The sequence below is a fragment of the Monodon monoceros genome, unplaced genomic scaffold (genome assembly GCF_005190385.1).
Source record: "Monodon monoceros isolate NGI ecotype Baffin Bay Population unplaced genomic scaffold, NGI_Narwhal_1 Super_Scaffold_18, whole genome shotgun sequence".
NCBI lineage: Eukaryota > Metazoa > Chordata > Mammalia > Artiodactyla > Monodontidae > Monodon > Monodon monoceros.
In genome coordinates, this window is record NW_021703774.1 from 85,438,243 (window position 1) to 85,453,982 (window position 15,740).

The following is a 15,740-nucleotide window of genomic DNA, read 5'->3' on the forward strand; positions in this document are numbered from 1 at the left end:
TGATTAGCTCTAGTATTTTTCTAGTAGCATCTTTAGGATTCTCTATGTATAGTATCATGTCATCTGCAAACAGTGACAGCTTTACTTCTTCTTTTCCAATTTGAATTCCTTTTATGTCTTTTTCTTCTCCGATTGCTGTGGCTAGGACTTCCAAAGCTATGTTGAATAATAGTGGTGAGAGTGGGCAACCTTGTCTTGTTCCTGATCTTAGTGGAAATGGTTTCAGTTTTTCACCATTGAGGACGATGTTGGCTCTGGATTTGTCATATATGGTCTTTATTATGTTGAAGAAAGTTCCCTCTATGCCTACTTTCTGGAGGGTTTTTGTCATAAATGGGTGTTGAATTTTGTCAAAAGCTTTCTCTGCATCTATTGAGATGATCATATGGTTTTTCTCCTTTAATTTGTTAATATGGTGTATCAAATTGATTGATTTGCTTATATTGAAGAATCCTTGTATTCCTGGGATAAACCCCACTTTATCATAGTGTATGATCCTTTTAATGTGCTGTTGGATTCTGTTTGCTAGTATTTTGTTGAAGATTTTTGCATCTGTGTTCATCAATGATGTTGGCCTGTAGTTTTCTTTCTTTGTGACATCTTTGTCTGGTTTTGGTATCAGAATGATGGTGGCCTCGTAGAACGAGTTTGGGAGTGTTCCTTCCTCTGCTATATTTTGTAAGAGTTTGAGAAGGACAGGTGTTAGCTCTTCTCTAAATGTTTGATAGAATTCGCCTGTGAAGCCATCTGGTCCTGGGCTTTTGTTTCTTGGAAGATTTTTAATCACATTTTCAATTTCAGTGCTTGTGAGTGGTCTGTTCATATTTTCTATTTCTTCCCGGTTCAGTCTTGGAAGGTTGTGCATTTTTAAGAATTTGTCCATTTCTTCCAGGTTGTCCAATTTATTGGCATAGAGTTGCTTGTAGTAATCTCTCATGATCCTTTGTGTTTCTGCAGTGTCAGTTGTTACTTCTCCTTTTTCATTTCTAATTCTATTGATCTGAGTCTTCTCCCTTTTTTTTCTTGATGTGTCTGGCTAATGGTTTATCAATTTTGTTTATCTTCTCAAAGAACCAGCTTTTAGTTTTATTGATCTTTGCTATCATTTCCTTCATTTCTTTTTCATTTCTTTCTGATCTGATCTTTATGATTTCTTTCTTTCTGCTATCTTTGGGGTTTTTTTGTTCTTTTTCTAACTGCTTTAGGTGTAAGGTTAGGTTGTTTATTTCAGATGTTTCTTGTTTCTTAAGGTAGGCTTGTATAGCTGTAAACTTCCCTCTTAGAACTGCTTTTGCTGCATCCCATAGGTTTTGGGTCATCGTGTTTTCATTGTCATTTGTTTCTAGGTATTTTTTGATTTCCTTTTCGATTTCGTCAGTGATCTCTTGGTTATTAAGTAGTGTGTTGTTTAGCCTCCATGGTTTGTATTTCTTACAGAATTTTTCCTGTAATTGATATCTAGTCTCATAGCGTTGTGGTCGGAAAAGGTACTCGATACGATTTCAGTTTTCTTAAATTTACCAAGGCTTGATTTGTGACCCAAGGTATGATATGTCCTGGAGAATGTTCCATGAGCACTTGAGAAGAATGTGTATTCTGTTGTCTTTGGATGGAATGTCCAATAAATATCAATTAAGTCCATCTTCTTTAATGTATCATTTAAAGTTTTTGTTTCCTTATTTATTTTCATTTTGGATGATCTGTCCATTGGTAAAAGTGGGGTGTTAAAGTCCCCTACTATGATTGTGTTACTGTCAATTTCCCCTTTTATGGCTGTTAGTATTTGCCTTATGTATTGAGGTGCTCCTATGTTGGGTGCATAAATATTTACAATTGTCATATCTTCTTCTTGGATAGATCCCTTGATCATTATGTAGTGTCCTTCTTTGTCTCTTGTAATAGTCTTTGTTTTAAAGTCTATTTTGTCTGATATGAGAATTGCTACTCCAGCTTTCTTTTGATTTCCATTTGCATGGAATATCTTTTTCCATCCCCTCACTTTCAGTCTGTATGTGTCCCTAGGTCTGAAGTGGGTCTCTTGTAGACAGCATATATATGGGTCTTGTTTTTGTATCCATTCAGCCAGTCTATGTCTTTTGGTTGGAGCATTTAATCCATTTACATTTAAGGTAATTATCAATATGTATGTTCCTATTACCATTTTCTTAATTCTTTTGGGTTTATTATTGTAGGTCTTTTCCTTCTCTTGTATTTCCTGCCTAGAGAAGTTCCTTTAGCATTTGTTGTAAAGCTGGTTTGGTGGTGCTGAATCCTCTTAGCTTTTGCTTGTCTGTAAAGCTTTTAGTTTCTCCGTCAAATCTGAATGAGATCCTTGCAGGGTAGAGTAATCCTGGTTGTAGGTTTTTCTCTTTCAACACTTTAAATATGCCCTGCCACTCCCTTCTGGCTTGCAGAGTTTCTGCTGAAAGATCAGCTGTTAACCTTATGGGGATTCCCTTATGAGTTACTTGTTGTTTTTCCCTTGCTGCTTTTAATATTTGTTCTTTGTATTTAATTTTTGATAGTTTGATTAATATGTGTCTTGGCATGTTTCTCCTTGGATTTATCCTGTATGGGACTCTCTGTGCTTCCTGGACTTAACTATTTCCTTTCCCATATTAGGGAAGTTTTCAACTATAATCTCTTCGAATATTTTCTCAGTCCCTTTCTTTTTCTCCTGGGACCCCTATAATTCGAATGTTGGTGCATTTAATGTTGTCCCAGCGGTCTCTGAGAGTGTCCTCAATTCTTTTCATTCTTTTTTCTTTATTCTGCTCTGCGGTAGTTATTTCCACTATTTTATCTTCCAGGTCACTTATCCGTTCTTCTGCCTCAGTTATTCTGCTACTGATCCCTTCTAGAGAATTTTTAATTTCATTTATTGTATTGTTCATCTCTGTTTTCTTGCTCTTTAATTCTTATAGGTCCTTGTTAAACGTTTCTTGTATTTTCTCTGTTCTATTTCCAAGATTTTGGATCATCTTTACTATCATTATTCTGAATTATTTTTCAGGTAGACTGCCTATTTCCTCTTCATTTGTTAGGTCTGGTGGGTTCTTGCCCTGCTCCTTCATCTGCTGTGTGTTTCTTTGTCTTCTCATTTTGCTTAACTTACTGTGTTTCCAGTCTCCTTTTCACAGGCTGCAGGTTTGTAGTTCCCATTGTTTTTGGTGTCTGTCCCCAGTGGCTAAGTTTGGTTCAGTGGGTTGTGTAGGCTTCCTGGTGGAGGGGACTAGTGCCTGTGTTCTGGTGGATGAGGCTGGATCTTGTCTTTCTGGTGGGCAGGTCCACGTATGGTGGTGTGTTCTGGGGTGTCTGTGGCCTTATTATGATTTTAGGCAGCCTCTGTGCTAATGGATGGGGTTGTGTTCCTCTCTTGCTAGTTGTTTGGCATAGGGTGTCCAGCACTGGAGCTTGCTGGTCGTTGAGTGGAGCTGGGTCTTGGCATTGAGATGGAGATGTCTGGGAGATTTTCACCGTTTGATATTACGTGGAGCTGGGAAGTCTCTTGTGGACCAGTGTCCTGAACTTGGCTCTCCCACCTCAGTGGCACAGCCCTGACGCCTGGGTGGAACACCAACAGCCTGTCCTCCACACAGCTCAGAATAAAAGGGAGAGAAAAAAGAAAGAAAGAAGAAGGTAAAATAAAGTTATTAAAATAAAAATAATTATTAAGAAAAAAAATTTTTTAAGTAATTAAAAAAAAACAAAAAAAACCCCAGACAGGCAGAACCCTAGGATAAACGGTAAAAGCAAAGCTATACAGACAAAAATCATACACAGAAGCATACACATACACACTCACAAAGAGAGAAAAAGGGAAATATATATATATATATATATATCTTTGCTCCCAAAGTCCTTCTCCTCGATTTGGGATGATTCGTTGTCTATTCAGGTATTTCACAGGTGCATCAAGTTGATTGCGGAGATTTAATCCGCTGCTCCTGAGGCTGCTGGGAGAAATTTCCCTTTCTCTTCTTTATTCGCACAGCTCCCGGGAGTTCAGCTTTGGATTTGGACCCGCCTCTGTGTGTAGGTCACCTGAGGGCATCTGTTCTTCGCTCAGACAGGACTGGGTTAACAGAGCAGCTGATTCGGGGGCTCTGGCTCACTCAGGTCAAGGCTAGGGAGGGGTACGGATGCGGGGCGAGCCTGTGGCGGCAGAGGCCAGCATGACATTGCACCAGCCTGAGGCACGCCGTGCGTTCTCCCGGCGACATTGTCCCTGGGTCACGGGACCCTGGCAGTGGCAGGCTGCACAGGCTCCCGGGAGGGAAGGTGTGGGTAGTGACCTGTGTTTGCACACAGGCCTCTTGGTGGCTGCAGTAGCAGCCTTAACATCTCATGCCCGTCTCTGGGGTCCGCGCTGATACCCGCGACTTGCGCCTGTCTCTGGAGCTCCTTTAAGCGGCGCTGTTAATCCCCTCTCCTCGCGCACCACGAAACAGAGGCAAGCGAAAGTGTCTTGTCTCTTCAGCAGCTCCAGACTTTTTCCCGGACTCCCTCCCGGCTAGCTGTGGCTCACTAACCCCCTGCAGGCTGTGTTCTCGCTGCCAACCCCAGTCCTCTCCCTGGGATCCGACCGAAGCCCGAGCCTCAGCTCGCAGCCCCGCCCACCCCGGCGGGTGAGCAGACAAGCCTCGGGCTGGTGAGTGCTGGTCGGCACCGATCCTCTGTGCGGGAATCTCTCCGCTTTGCCCTCCGCACCCCTGTGGCTGCGCTCTCCTCTGTGGCTCCGAAGCTTCCCCCCTCCACCACCCGCAGTCTCTGCCCATGAAGGGTCTTCCTAGTGTGTGGAAACCTTTCCTCCTTCACAGCTCCCTCCCACTGGTGCAGGTCCCGTCCCTATTCTTTGTCTCTGTTTTTTCTTTTTTCTTTTACCCTACCGAGGTATATGGGGAGTTTCTTGCCTTTTGGGAGGTCTGAGGTCTTCTGCCAGCGTTCCGTAGGTGTTCTGTAGGAGTTGTTCCACATGTAGATGTATTTCTGATGTATTTGTGGGGAGGAAGGTGATCTCCGCATCTTACTCTTCCACCATCTTGCAGCTCCTCCAGGACCTGCATTATTAAAAGGTAGTTTCACTGTGTATAGAATTCTATCTTTACAGTTTTTTTTTTCCTATTCTTTAAAGATGTTGATACACTGGCTTGCATTGTTTCTGGAGAGAAGTCTACTATGATTCTTTGTTCCTCTGTATGTAATAATCATTTTTTCTTCTGGATTCTTTTAAGATTTTTATCACTGAACCAATGGATGCTAATGGATGGGGTTGTGTTTCTGTCTTGCTAGTTGTTTGGCATAGGGTGTCCAGCACTGTAGCTTTCTGGTCGTTTTTTGTGTGTTTCTGTTTGGATAGTTTCCACTGGGAGTGTCTTCCAGTTTGTTAATCTTCTCTTCTACAATGTCTAATTTCCTGTCAATCCTATCCAGTATAATTTTCATCTCAGATGTTGTAATTCTCATCTCTAGAAGTCCAATTTGAGTCTTTTTCTTGTATCTTCTGTATCCTTATTTAATGCTTATCTTTGCTCAGTCTGTTCTCTAACTTCTTTTCTTTTATATTGGAGTGTAATTGCTTTACACTTTGTGTTAGTTTATTCTCTAACTTCTTGAATGAACATATGGAGTATAATTATAACTTTTAATGTCCTTAATCTTATTATCTGTGTCATTTCCAGGTCAGTTTGGTTGATTTTTCTCTTCATTATGGGTCCTGTTTTCTTCTTTGCATGCTTGGTTATTTTTTATTGACTGTTGGACGTGGTGAATTTTATCCTCTTGGGTGCTGCATATTTTAATATGCCTGTAAATATTCTTGAACTTTGTTTTGGGAGGTAGTTAGGTTACTTAACAATAGTTTTTGGTCTTGTTTTTAAGCTTTTTAGGCAAGGCTAGTATAGCATTTAGTCTAGGATTAATTTTCCTTCATTACCAAGGTAAAACTCTTCTGAGTATTCTGTCCAAATCCTTGTAAAACGTGTGGTTTTCTCCTGTGATTTTTGGGAACAGGAATTGTTTCTGGTCCTGTGTGACACACAGATACTGTTTCCTTCAATTTTTTCAGGTGTGTTTTTCCCTGGACTCAGGTAGGCCAGGGAATCATTCATGTGATGATTAGTACTCAGATGAACACTTGGCACTGTTCTCTTTCTTTGTAGCTCTTTCCTCTTTCATACACTAAGCTATGAACTCCAGCCTCTTTGGCCTCCTCAGACTATCAGCTCATCTCTTCAAGTGAGGAAGACCTCTGGGCTCTGCCTGGGCTCCTCTTCTTTGTACCGTGGCCTGAAAATTATCTCCGGAAAGTAAGCTAGGGCAGATGTAGGCCCTCGTTTGGGATCATTGTCCTTCATTGCCGGAAGTCCAGTGTCTTGAAGACTGTTGTTTTATATATTCTGTGCTTTTTTAGTTGCTTCAGGTGGGAAGGTAAATCTGATCCATGTTACTCCATCTTGGCCAGAAGCAGAAGTCCTCTCAGAATAGAACTTCTACATTTCATTCTCATTTCTGCCTTGGGGAAATTAAGTGGATCTGGCCTTATCTTTTCACTTCATTATCCTCCTTTTCAGAGCTTTGCAAGTAGTTCTTCTAGGAAATGAATTCAATATTTATTGTCTTCCATGTGCTATTGCTATATATTAGTTGCCAGAATGAATAGGCTTGGTCCCTGCACCAGATGGGCTTCAGGTCTAGTGAGGGAGGCAGACAAGATTCTTGTTGCTATAGTTAAAAGTAACACACGTTTTGAAATATCTAAGATACTACCGTAACGTAGAGTGACGTACATTGTGTTAAACACGGTAAATAATCAAGCATTAGAATTAATGGCCTTTTGTTGACATTTGTAAATTCTGTCTCCTAACTATGACCAGATTGTCCACCCTTTTCCTGGACATCTGTAATCCTCCCGTTGAAGGGGAAGGATTGTATCTGGGGTCTTGGTTCCCCATTCTCCTGGATTTGTCTCCTTTCCATATGACCTTTTCTTTCTACCTGAGCTCTGGTCTGTTGTTAGATCTGATATCATTTTTCTCTTTTACGTTCTCTAGTATAAGACTGGTAAAAACTGAAATATAAAAAATTAATCATTTTTTTCTCTAGGTGGATGAGTTTTTCAGTGAGTTTGTGTGTTTTCAAAAGTAAAATTTAATTGGTTGTTGGGAAGGGAAGGGAAGATTAAGGGTAGCAGAAGACCACAATTGTAATTCATGAACTTCACCTGCATTTTCCCAAAGGAACTCTGGATGATGAATGAGGTCAGCTATCCTTTGATTTGTTCGGGTTAAGTTGAGGGTTGCTAGTGTCATCTAATAATCCTCCTCTTTCTGTGACTGAGCAGTAGGAAGATGTGAGTAATTCCAGTGTCTGCTGATTGGGTCAGGTGTGTAGAGCATTGCCCGAAAAGTGAAAGCTTGATCAAGCTAGCCAGAGCTCCTGGGATGGGATTTTTCTTTTATCCTTGTCAGCTGTTCTGCCCAGAACCTTTCTTGGAAAGATAGCCTCTGTTTAGGTAACTGTTAGCCCATGTGATCTATCTGGTGTTTGTGGAAGCTCTGAATATTCCTGCTCTCCTCAAGGAGCTCATTGATGTAATTTCAGACACTGTATCCTCACTCAAGAGAACATGCTGTCTTGCTCTGTGTGGCATCTTACAAGACGCGCTGCTGTGTCAGTTTTTAAGCTTCTGGCTCCAGATGTCTCTAGCAGACCTACTTTTTCTCAGATGCTTGGCCGGCTTACATGTATGAATAACCTTTCTGTTCTGCAGTGGCTGTGAGAAGCTCTGAGCATTTGAGAGTTAACCAGCACTTACTGAGCAAGCCGTCTGTGTGGCACTGATTGTACTATTTACAGAGATTGTACAAGAGATTCTGTCGACCTCAGAGGTACTTACAGCACAGGGGGAAATAATATAGGTGAATTCAGTGGCCCATTTAGGAGGACCACAAAGGAAAATTAAAAGATAAGCAAAACAGTTAGTGTTTTGAGTTCTGTTTCTTCAGACTTGTCTGTTGGGAATGGTGGCTTGAGTGACCAAGCAGCTGGAATCCCACCAGCTGCTTATGGACATGTTCTATTTTGAGATCAACTTTGTGGTTTGGGAAGGATGTATAATCACTTTCAACAAATGCCTATTGAGCATGCAAAGTATCATGGTAGGCACAGGGCATACCGTGACTATAAAATTATATCCTCAGCTCCTAAGGAACTGCGCATATTTGGAAAGGCAGGACATATTTAAGATTTTTTAAATCTTAATAATATATAAGGTCTTCATAAAAGAAAAGCATAGTCGTCAACATTTAGTAGAAATATAGACTAAACTACTAACCCCTCTGGGTGGTGGGGCTGTGGCGGGAAAGAGGAAGGATCTTCATTTCTTACTATATACATTTCTATATATATAGTAAGAAATTTTTACCAAGTGCTAATGCTGCCTTTTTGGTGTTATTTCTTTATCAGTTAAAAAAGTGATAGAGACTAGTAGATTATACACATAATGTTAACCTTGAATATCTCTGTGTGATAGAATTATGAATGATTTATATTTTCTTTATTATATCTATTGTACACATTTTCTATAATGGATGTATATTATTTTAAAAATAGAGAAGAAAGGAGTTGAAAACCAAAACTCAGAAGCACCTACAATAATTATTATAGCTGCATTTCCATGTGATTACCGTATTTTGGATATAATATACCAGCTTTCCCGTTTTTGTCTCCTCACTCACCACATCTCTATTAAGGTTGTTCTATTATTATTAATACTATTATTGTTGTTGTTATTATTAAATAAAAAGGTGAAACAAGGGCATTTACTCTTGCTTCTGTCCCTTGTCATTTTGGGTGAGTTAGCCTAGAAGCAGAAGGAATCCAGCTATTAGCTATTCAGCTGTACTGTGAAGGCTGCTTAGAAAAATTTTAACTGTGCTGATCGGGTTACAGTTATATCTGTCATTGTGGGCTGTGATCTCTTGTTTTAAAATATCCTAAGAATACTTTCTATATCTTTATATTTAGTTCTGTTGGAGAAGGCAAATAGATTATCCCATCTCCCCATCTGGTGCAGTGAAGAAAACTCATCTGCTTGGCTTACTTTGTATGAGAGAGAATTGAAATTTCCAACTTATTTGTAATTTAGGTTAAGTGGTTAAATACTATCTTGTCCAATTTTTTTGTTCCAGGAATCCATATCCCCTTATAATTATAAACATAATTACTTTGAAAGTAATAGTGTTCTGTATTATTTAAAGAAGTCAAAGATTGAAGAGGAGATGTCATTTCTAAATTGAGGTTTTTTTTTTCCCTTATAGCATGTGTTTGATGATCTCAGTGGCTCAGTATCCTTGTCCTGGGTTGGAGATACCACTGGGGTAAGTAATGTTGTTGAGTCTGTTGATTCAACCTAACAAGAAGATGGTGTAGATTTGGGGAGTTTAAGCGCTAAGTGTTTTACCTTCTGAAATTGTCTCCAACCTCAATCGTAGAAAATGCATGTTTGCTGGACAGACTTTCAGAAAGCTGTGGTCGATTTTGTTTTGCTTTAGAACTAGGAACATCTTGTGACGACCTTCTTCCCTAATAGGAAGATAAACACCTTTTTAGTCCTTGGTGGCTGCTTGGCATCAAGATGAGCAAGAAGAAGGAAGAGGAAAGAGAGTGCTATGTGTGAAAAGGGAGACTTACAGTACTAGGGAAAACTTCTGTGTGGAAGCGGAAAACTGCACATTACACATCTTGGCATTTTTCCTCCAAACTGTATTGTTCCGGTGTCGTTTCCCACAGTTAATGTTGAAGGATTGTAGCGCCCGTGGGCTTATCGCTGTTAGCTCCATCTTTTGTCCCTTCCCCTACCACAGAGGAGGTACTGCCAGGATTGGGGGAATGGGAGAGTCAATAAGCTCCCCCTCATCCATCCTACTATGTAGCCCGTCTCCTAGTAGGAGGGATGCTGAGGATTCATTGGCCTCAAGTCTTGAATCAGGGCTTGGCAATACCTGTGTCGGTTATTACCCTGCCTGACAACGTCAGGGACCATAGCTCATGCCCCTGTAGTATTCCAGTAATGTGTGCATCAGAGCACTGAGGCACGTGATGGCTGTATCAAGAGCTGAAAGAAATATAATTTTGGCACTGAAGAGTAAGTTATAAATTAATTTTTAAGTTCCTGGTAGAATTTCTTCAAGCAGGTCTCGTTTTCTTCTAAAATTTGAGTTGTTCCCTGTTTCCCATGATTTATCCATTTATCTAAGACAGTTGCTGTCTCCAAGATTTGTTATATGGCTATTTGAGACTCCCTAGCCTCTTGTTCTAATCTTTCACAGTCTTACCTTCATGCATATTTTTCTCTAGAAAAATGCTTATTTAAAAAATTGATTTCATGGAGAGCTAACGGCCGGGGGAAGAAGAAAAGGACCGATGTGACATAGTGACTTCTATTAGAGCATCCACCCTATTCTAGCCTCTGTAAGCAGAGAGATGATTCTTGCTTGAGAATATCTTACAATAATGTGAATACAAAATAGTTAAATCCTTCCTTCACTGTAATGTGGAGTTGACTAGCTCTGTCTCACTGCTTCAAGTGTAGGCGATGAGACCATCTCAACAAAATGAGTGGAGATTTTGAATCACTGTAAGCCCTAATCACTTGGTCCTTCTTGGTTTTCAGATATAGTATTGCAATGTAGGCTACTACGAAGCAGGGCTCCTGGCAATCGTTCAGATGGTCAGTTGTTGCAAGCATGTAATTGGACTATGTTTCTTACCACATGCTTTTGTCTCTCCAGATCATTCTCGTCTTGACTACATTCCATGTACCACTGGTAATTATGACTTTCGGACAGTCCAAGCTATATCGAAGGTGAGATGCCTAGCATATGATTGGGGCATCTGACTGAGTAATGCATTGTGAATGTAAGTTCTCTGCTTTTCTAGACATGATGGGATCCAACAGTTGATTTAAAAGATCTTCTGGCCATCTTAAATTTTCACCAGACTGTCACACTCAGCACACTTTTTAATATCTGTCTACTTAGCAACCTGAAGAAGTATGGAAAGGGAACTAGTTCCAAGGAAATTAGGTTGACCTGACTGAGTGGCAGAACAGCAAAGGAAGATGAAGGAAGTGTCTATGGGGGTGTATGCATATTAATTTAAATGGATATTTGTGGGGAGGTAGCTTAGTGTTTAACCATCTTTCTATTTATTATGAGCAAAAAATGGTTTTTGTACCCCTGAAGTTATAATACTTACTGTATCTTCCAAGTGAATTTTTTTTTTTTTTTTTTTTTTTGGCCATGCCGCACAGCTTGCAGAATCTTAGTTCCCCGACCAGTGATCAGGCCCAGGCCGCCACAGTGAGAGCGTGGAATCCTAACCACTGGACTTCCAGGGAATTCCCCCAAGTGAATTTTTTTTAATCTAACATTTTAAGCCCCAAACATTGTTTTTAGATCAGGAGGAGGTTCTCAGATCAGACCTACCAAAGTGCCTGGTAATGATTGTGGTAATGTATGTTCTGGAACCATAGTCTGTACTGTGACATTCACAAAACTTTAGAATTATCTTCTCAAAGGTACAGCTTGGGGGCTTCCCTGGTGGTGCAGTGGTTAAGAATCTACCTGCCATGCCAGTGCTGGGGACACGGGTTCAAGCCCTGGTCTGGGAAGATCTCACATGCAGCGGAGCAGCTAAGCCTGTGCGCCGCAACTACTGAGCCTGCTCTCTAGAGCCCGCGAGCCACAACTACTGAGCCCGCGTGCTGCAACTACTGAAGCCCGTGTGCCTGGAGTCCGTGCTCCGCAACAAGAGAAGCCACCACAATGAGAAGCCCACGCACTGCAATGAAGAGTAGCCCCTGCTCACCGCAGCTAGAGAAAGCCCACACGCAGCAATGAAGACCCAACACAGCCAAAAATAAAAAATTAATTAATTAATTAAATTTTTTAAAAAGTATAGTTTGGTTAAAGAGTAGGGTTCTTTTCCTTACCCATAAAATTCAAAACCAGCTAATATCCAGAAGTTGTTGATTGTCTTCCCAATCATTTGTTTCTATCCCATTTTTCCCCTAGAGACCTAAAGAAATTTGACATTTCAGCAGATGACACAGAAATTACCCTCAGGGCCAAAGGATCTCCCAGGAGCCATCATACTTTCTCAGGGTTCTTTTTTGATTGTTGGTCTTGGCCAAGGTGGGAGTGAAACTCTGAGATAGATCAGCCCAACCTCCCTTCCCCAATAGGTGACCCTTGACTGCTGCTCCTGAGCCTGGAGATGGTGCTCTCTGCCCTTTAACACAGTGACTTTAGCTTAAAAATAGGCCAAGAAGGAATTGCCATCTTGGAATTGTTGTACGCTCCATGAAGGCAGGTTCTTGACTAACTTGGGGTTCTCTAGCAACTAGCCAAATGTCTGACACATAGCAGGCAGGCAGTACATATTAATTGAATGAATGAATGGCTTGCCTTCTCTAATAATTCTTAGACTAATAATATTTTTGATTTGTTTGATAAAGATTGACAATGTATTATAGAATCCTAGTTCTAGAAGGGCTATAATTTATAGGTGACTTTGTTTATTAAGTTAGAACAGTAGTTGAACCATTTCAGGCATATGAAAAGTATCCTGTTTTAGAAGGGAAAAAATGCATTAAAATTTTTGTAACTTTAATAACTCTTTCCATTTTTTAAAAAAATTTGCTGTTGTAAAATCTTTCTTTATGATACAGTTTTTCTTACCAATGCACCTTTCATTAAAAAAAAAAGCAGGGCTCCCCTGGTGGCGCAGTGGTTGAGAATCCACCTGCCAATGCAGGGGACACAGGTTCCAGCCCTGGTCCGGGAAGATCCCACATGCCGCGGAGCAACTAAGCCCCTGTGCCACAACTACTGAGCCCACGCACTGCAACTACTGAAGCCCGTGCACCTAGAGCCTGTGCTCTGCAACAAGAGAAGCCCCCGCAATGAGAAGCCCGCACAAATGAAGACCCAACACAGCCAAAAATAAAATAAATAAATTTTTTTTAAAAAGCGATGTAACCATATTATAAAACATTTGGAAATTTTAAAAGAAAGAAAAAATTCACCCTAAAGTCAAGTAATCTTATTTACAGTTTATTATCTTGATTTTTCCCCTATAATGTTATACCATATGGCTAGATAGTCTAGGAAGCAACATGGTATAGTGTAAAGTTGCCAAATTTTATTGGCATATAGGCCTGGGATTGGATCTCAGCATTGTCATTTGTGAGCAGAATGAACTTGGGCAAGTCATTCAACCTCCCTGAGTCTTTTTGGACGTCTGTAAAGGAAAGATGATAATAGCGGCCACCTTAGAGCTGCCGCGAGTTACGCTTTGCGGTGCCTGGCATGGAGTAAGAACTTGGTGCTCTTAGCTGCTACCGTGCCAACGGCCAGATATGGTATGTAGCCAGCATGTACTGGCACTGTGGTAGAGTTTTTTAAATGAATTGAAAGCCTTCCGAACCAGTTGATAAAAAGTGCCTGACAGCAGGTGCCTCCGTGGCTTCTACAGATGCACACCCCCCTTCCCCGCCAACATGCAGGTGTTAGTAACGCTTGGCGTTGCAAACTATAACCATTCTGATTGGTCAGTGCTCGTACCATGATACTTATCATATTCTCTCTGCTAGTAACCCATCATTTTTGTTAGATTGAAAGAATTTATTTAATCATTATTCTCTTGGACAGTTAAGTTGTAGCTAATTTTTTCACTATTGTTAATGCCGCTGTAATCAACATCACACGTATATGTCACAGAAGATGCCTATTTCCAGTTTATGTTTTGGTAGCAAATGAAAACCTCCTCTCTGATTGATCTCTACATGTTTTGAAGCCTTTATAAACTCCTTCTCTTGGTTGAATTATCTCCTAAATCTGTTGCTTCAGCCATTTTTTTGCTTGCCTTCTGAATTCACTCTTTAGTCTCTATAGTGCTCTTTAATCCTGTGGCTAGAACTGGACCTGACAGACCTGCCTCATACCCGTGGGGAGTGAAATGTGTTTTCATGACTTCTTTTCCTATTCTTTTGATTTTCAGTGTTGTGCTTACTTTGAGACAAAACCAAACCAAACAAAATGGTATCACTATGTTACTGTTTAAATACCTACCACCATCGACTCAGCCCTTTTCCATCCTATATTTGTCTAGTCTGTGAGAAACCACTAACATGCAGTTTACCAGAGAGCAATCCTATTTGTTTCTGGTATACTATCATGTTACTAAGGTTCTTTTTCTTCATTTTGCACAGCGGGTTGTTTGGTTGTTTGGTTGGTTTTACAAAGGTCATTTTGAATATTAATTACTTCCTCCCTGCTGTGAAGTGAAAACTCTTCCAGAGTTTAGGTGGAAACTGTAAATATTCCTTGTTGCCTCTCCAGTTGGGCTGGCCTGGCCTGGCCTGGTCTGAAGTGACTCATGTTGTTGGACACACCAGCCAAGAGGCACATGTTGCTTCAGAAATGGGAAAGGGAGGGAGCAGTTTGATCGAAATGAGTCCTGAATATGCTGAGCTTGCCTAACTGAGGAATAAAATAAAAGCCTGTTGAAACTACTCTGAAGATTCTTCTGTTTTTCACAGCTTTAATGATTGTATTATTTATTGGATTATCTTTCTGTGCTACATCTTATGTACTCAAAGGTTCATTTGGGATTCAAATAGAAGGCAGCTGATCACATGCCACCTGCCTTGAGTAGTACTGCATGGCGCACACAAGGAGAAGGAAGTTGTCTCTGTTAGCTGTGCAGAGTTGGAGCATACTTCAGTCGTCAGGTTGTGAAAGAGGATTGTTGAAAGATTTGGGAAATAAAGTCCCTAGACATTAGTGTTTGGGTAGAATTGAATAATATATTAATATCTTCAATTAAAAGGAATCATGTTTGAATAGTATAAAGTTTGATTCTCTGTTAAGTAATATTAATTCATATAATAGATTATAAAGTACATTTGCCTCTCACTTGCAAATATGAAGTTAAAAAGGAAATAACTAGCTACAGTTAAGGTGATAATTTGATTTTTGGCAACTAAAAGATGTTTTGCACCTTTTTGTTTTATGGCGCCTTGAGTCTAACCTTTCATTGTAAGATTAGCTACTTAGTAAAGCACATGTAAGCATTATGTACAGCAAAATTCTGTACCAAATTACCAGAAAACTGCTGGGCTATTTTATTTGTGATTTCTATTTCCTGTTGAGAGTTCTTCAGATTTTGGAAATTAATAAGGGAATCTCTGAGAGATTTCACATTAAATTTTATTCCATAGTCAACGTAAGTTTTTCAGGATGTTACTTGAGGTTTTAAAAAAAAGGATAACTTGGGCTTCCCTGGTGGCGCAGTGGTTGAGAGTCCGCCTGCCGATGCAGGGGACACGGGTTCGTGCCTCGGTCCGGGAGAATCCCACGTGCCGCGGAGCGGCTGGGCCCGTGGGCCATGGCCGCTGAGCCTGCGCGTCCGGAGCCTGTGCTCCTCAACGGGAGAGGCCACAACAGTGAGAGGCCCGCGTACCGCAAAAACAAAACAAAAAAAAGTTGTCATAACGACATGCCTTGGAGAAGTTGGTTTACTGAACTTTGCTTTAATATCTGTTCTATATCTTTAAGTTATCCAAAAAAAAGTTGTCATAACGACATGCCTTGGAGAAGTTGGTTTACTGAACTTTGCTTTAATATCTGTTCTATATCTTTAAGTTATCCTTTTTTTTTTTTTTTTTTTTTTCG

At 40.4% G+C, this 15,740-nt stretch overlaps 1 protein-coding gene across 4 annotated transcripts in view; it reads left to right on the forward strand.

Moving 5' to 3' along the window:
* SORT1 (sortilin 1) overlaps positions 1-15,740 on the forward strand; it is a 71,372-nt gene that overhangs the window by 19,847 nt on the left and 35,785 nt on the right. For 3 of the 4 annotated variants that reach the window (XM_029228979.1, XM_029228977.1, XM_029228976.1), the window contains exons 2-3: positions 9,321-9,380; positions 10,794-10,867. In XM_029228979.1, the coding sequence (XP_029084812.1) occupies positions 9,321-9,380; positions 10,794-10,867 (134 nt within the window). Of the gene's footprint in view, positions 1-9,320; positions 9,381-10,793; positions 10,868-15,740 lie in introns of those variants that run through there. The other variant, XM_029228980.1, reaches the window with a different exon arrangement.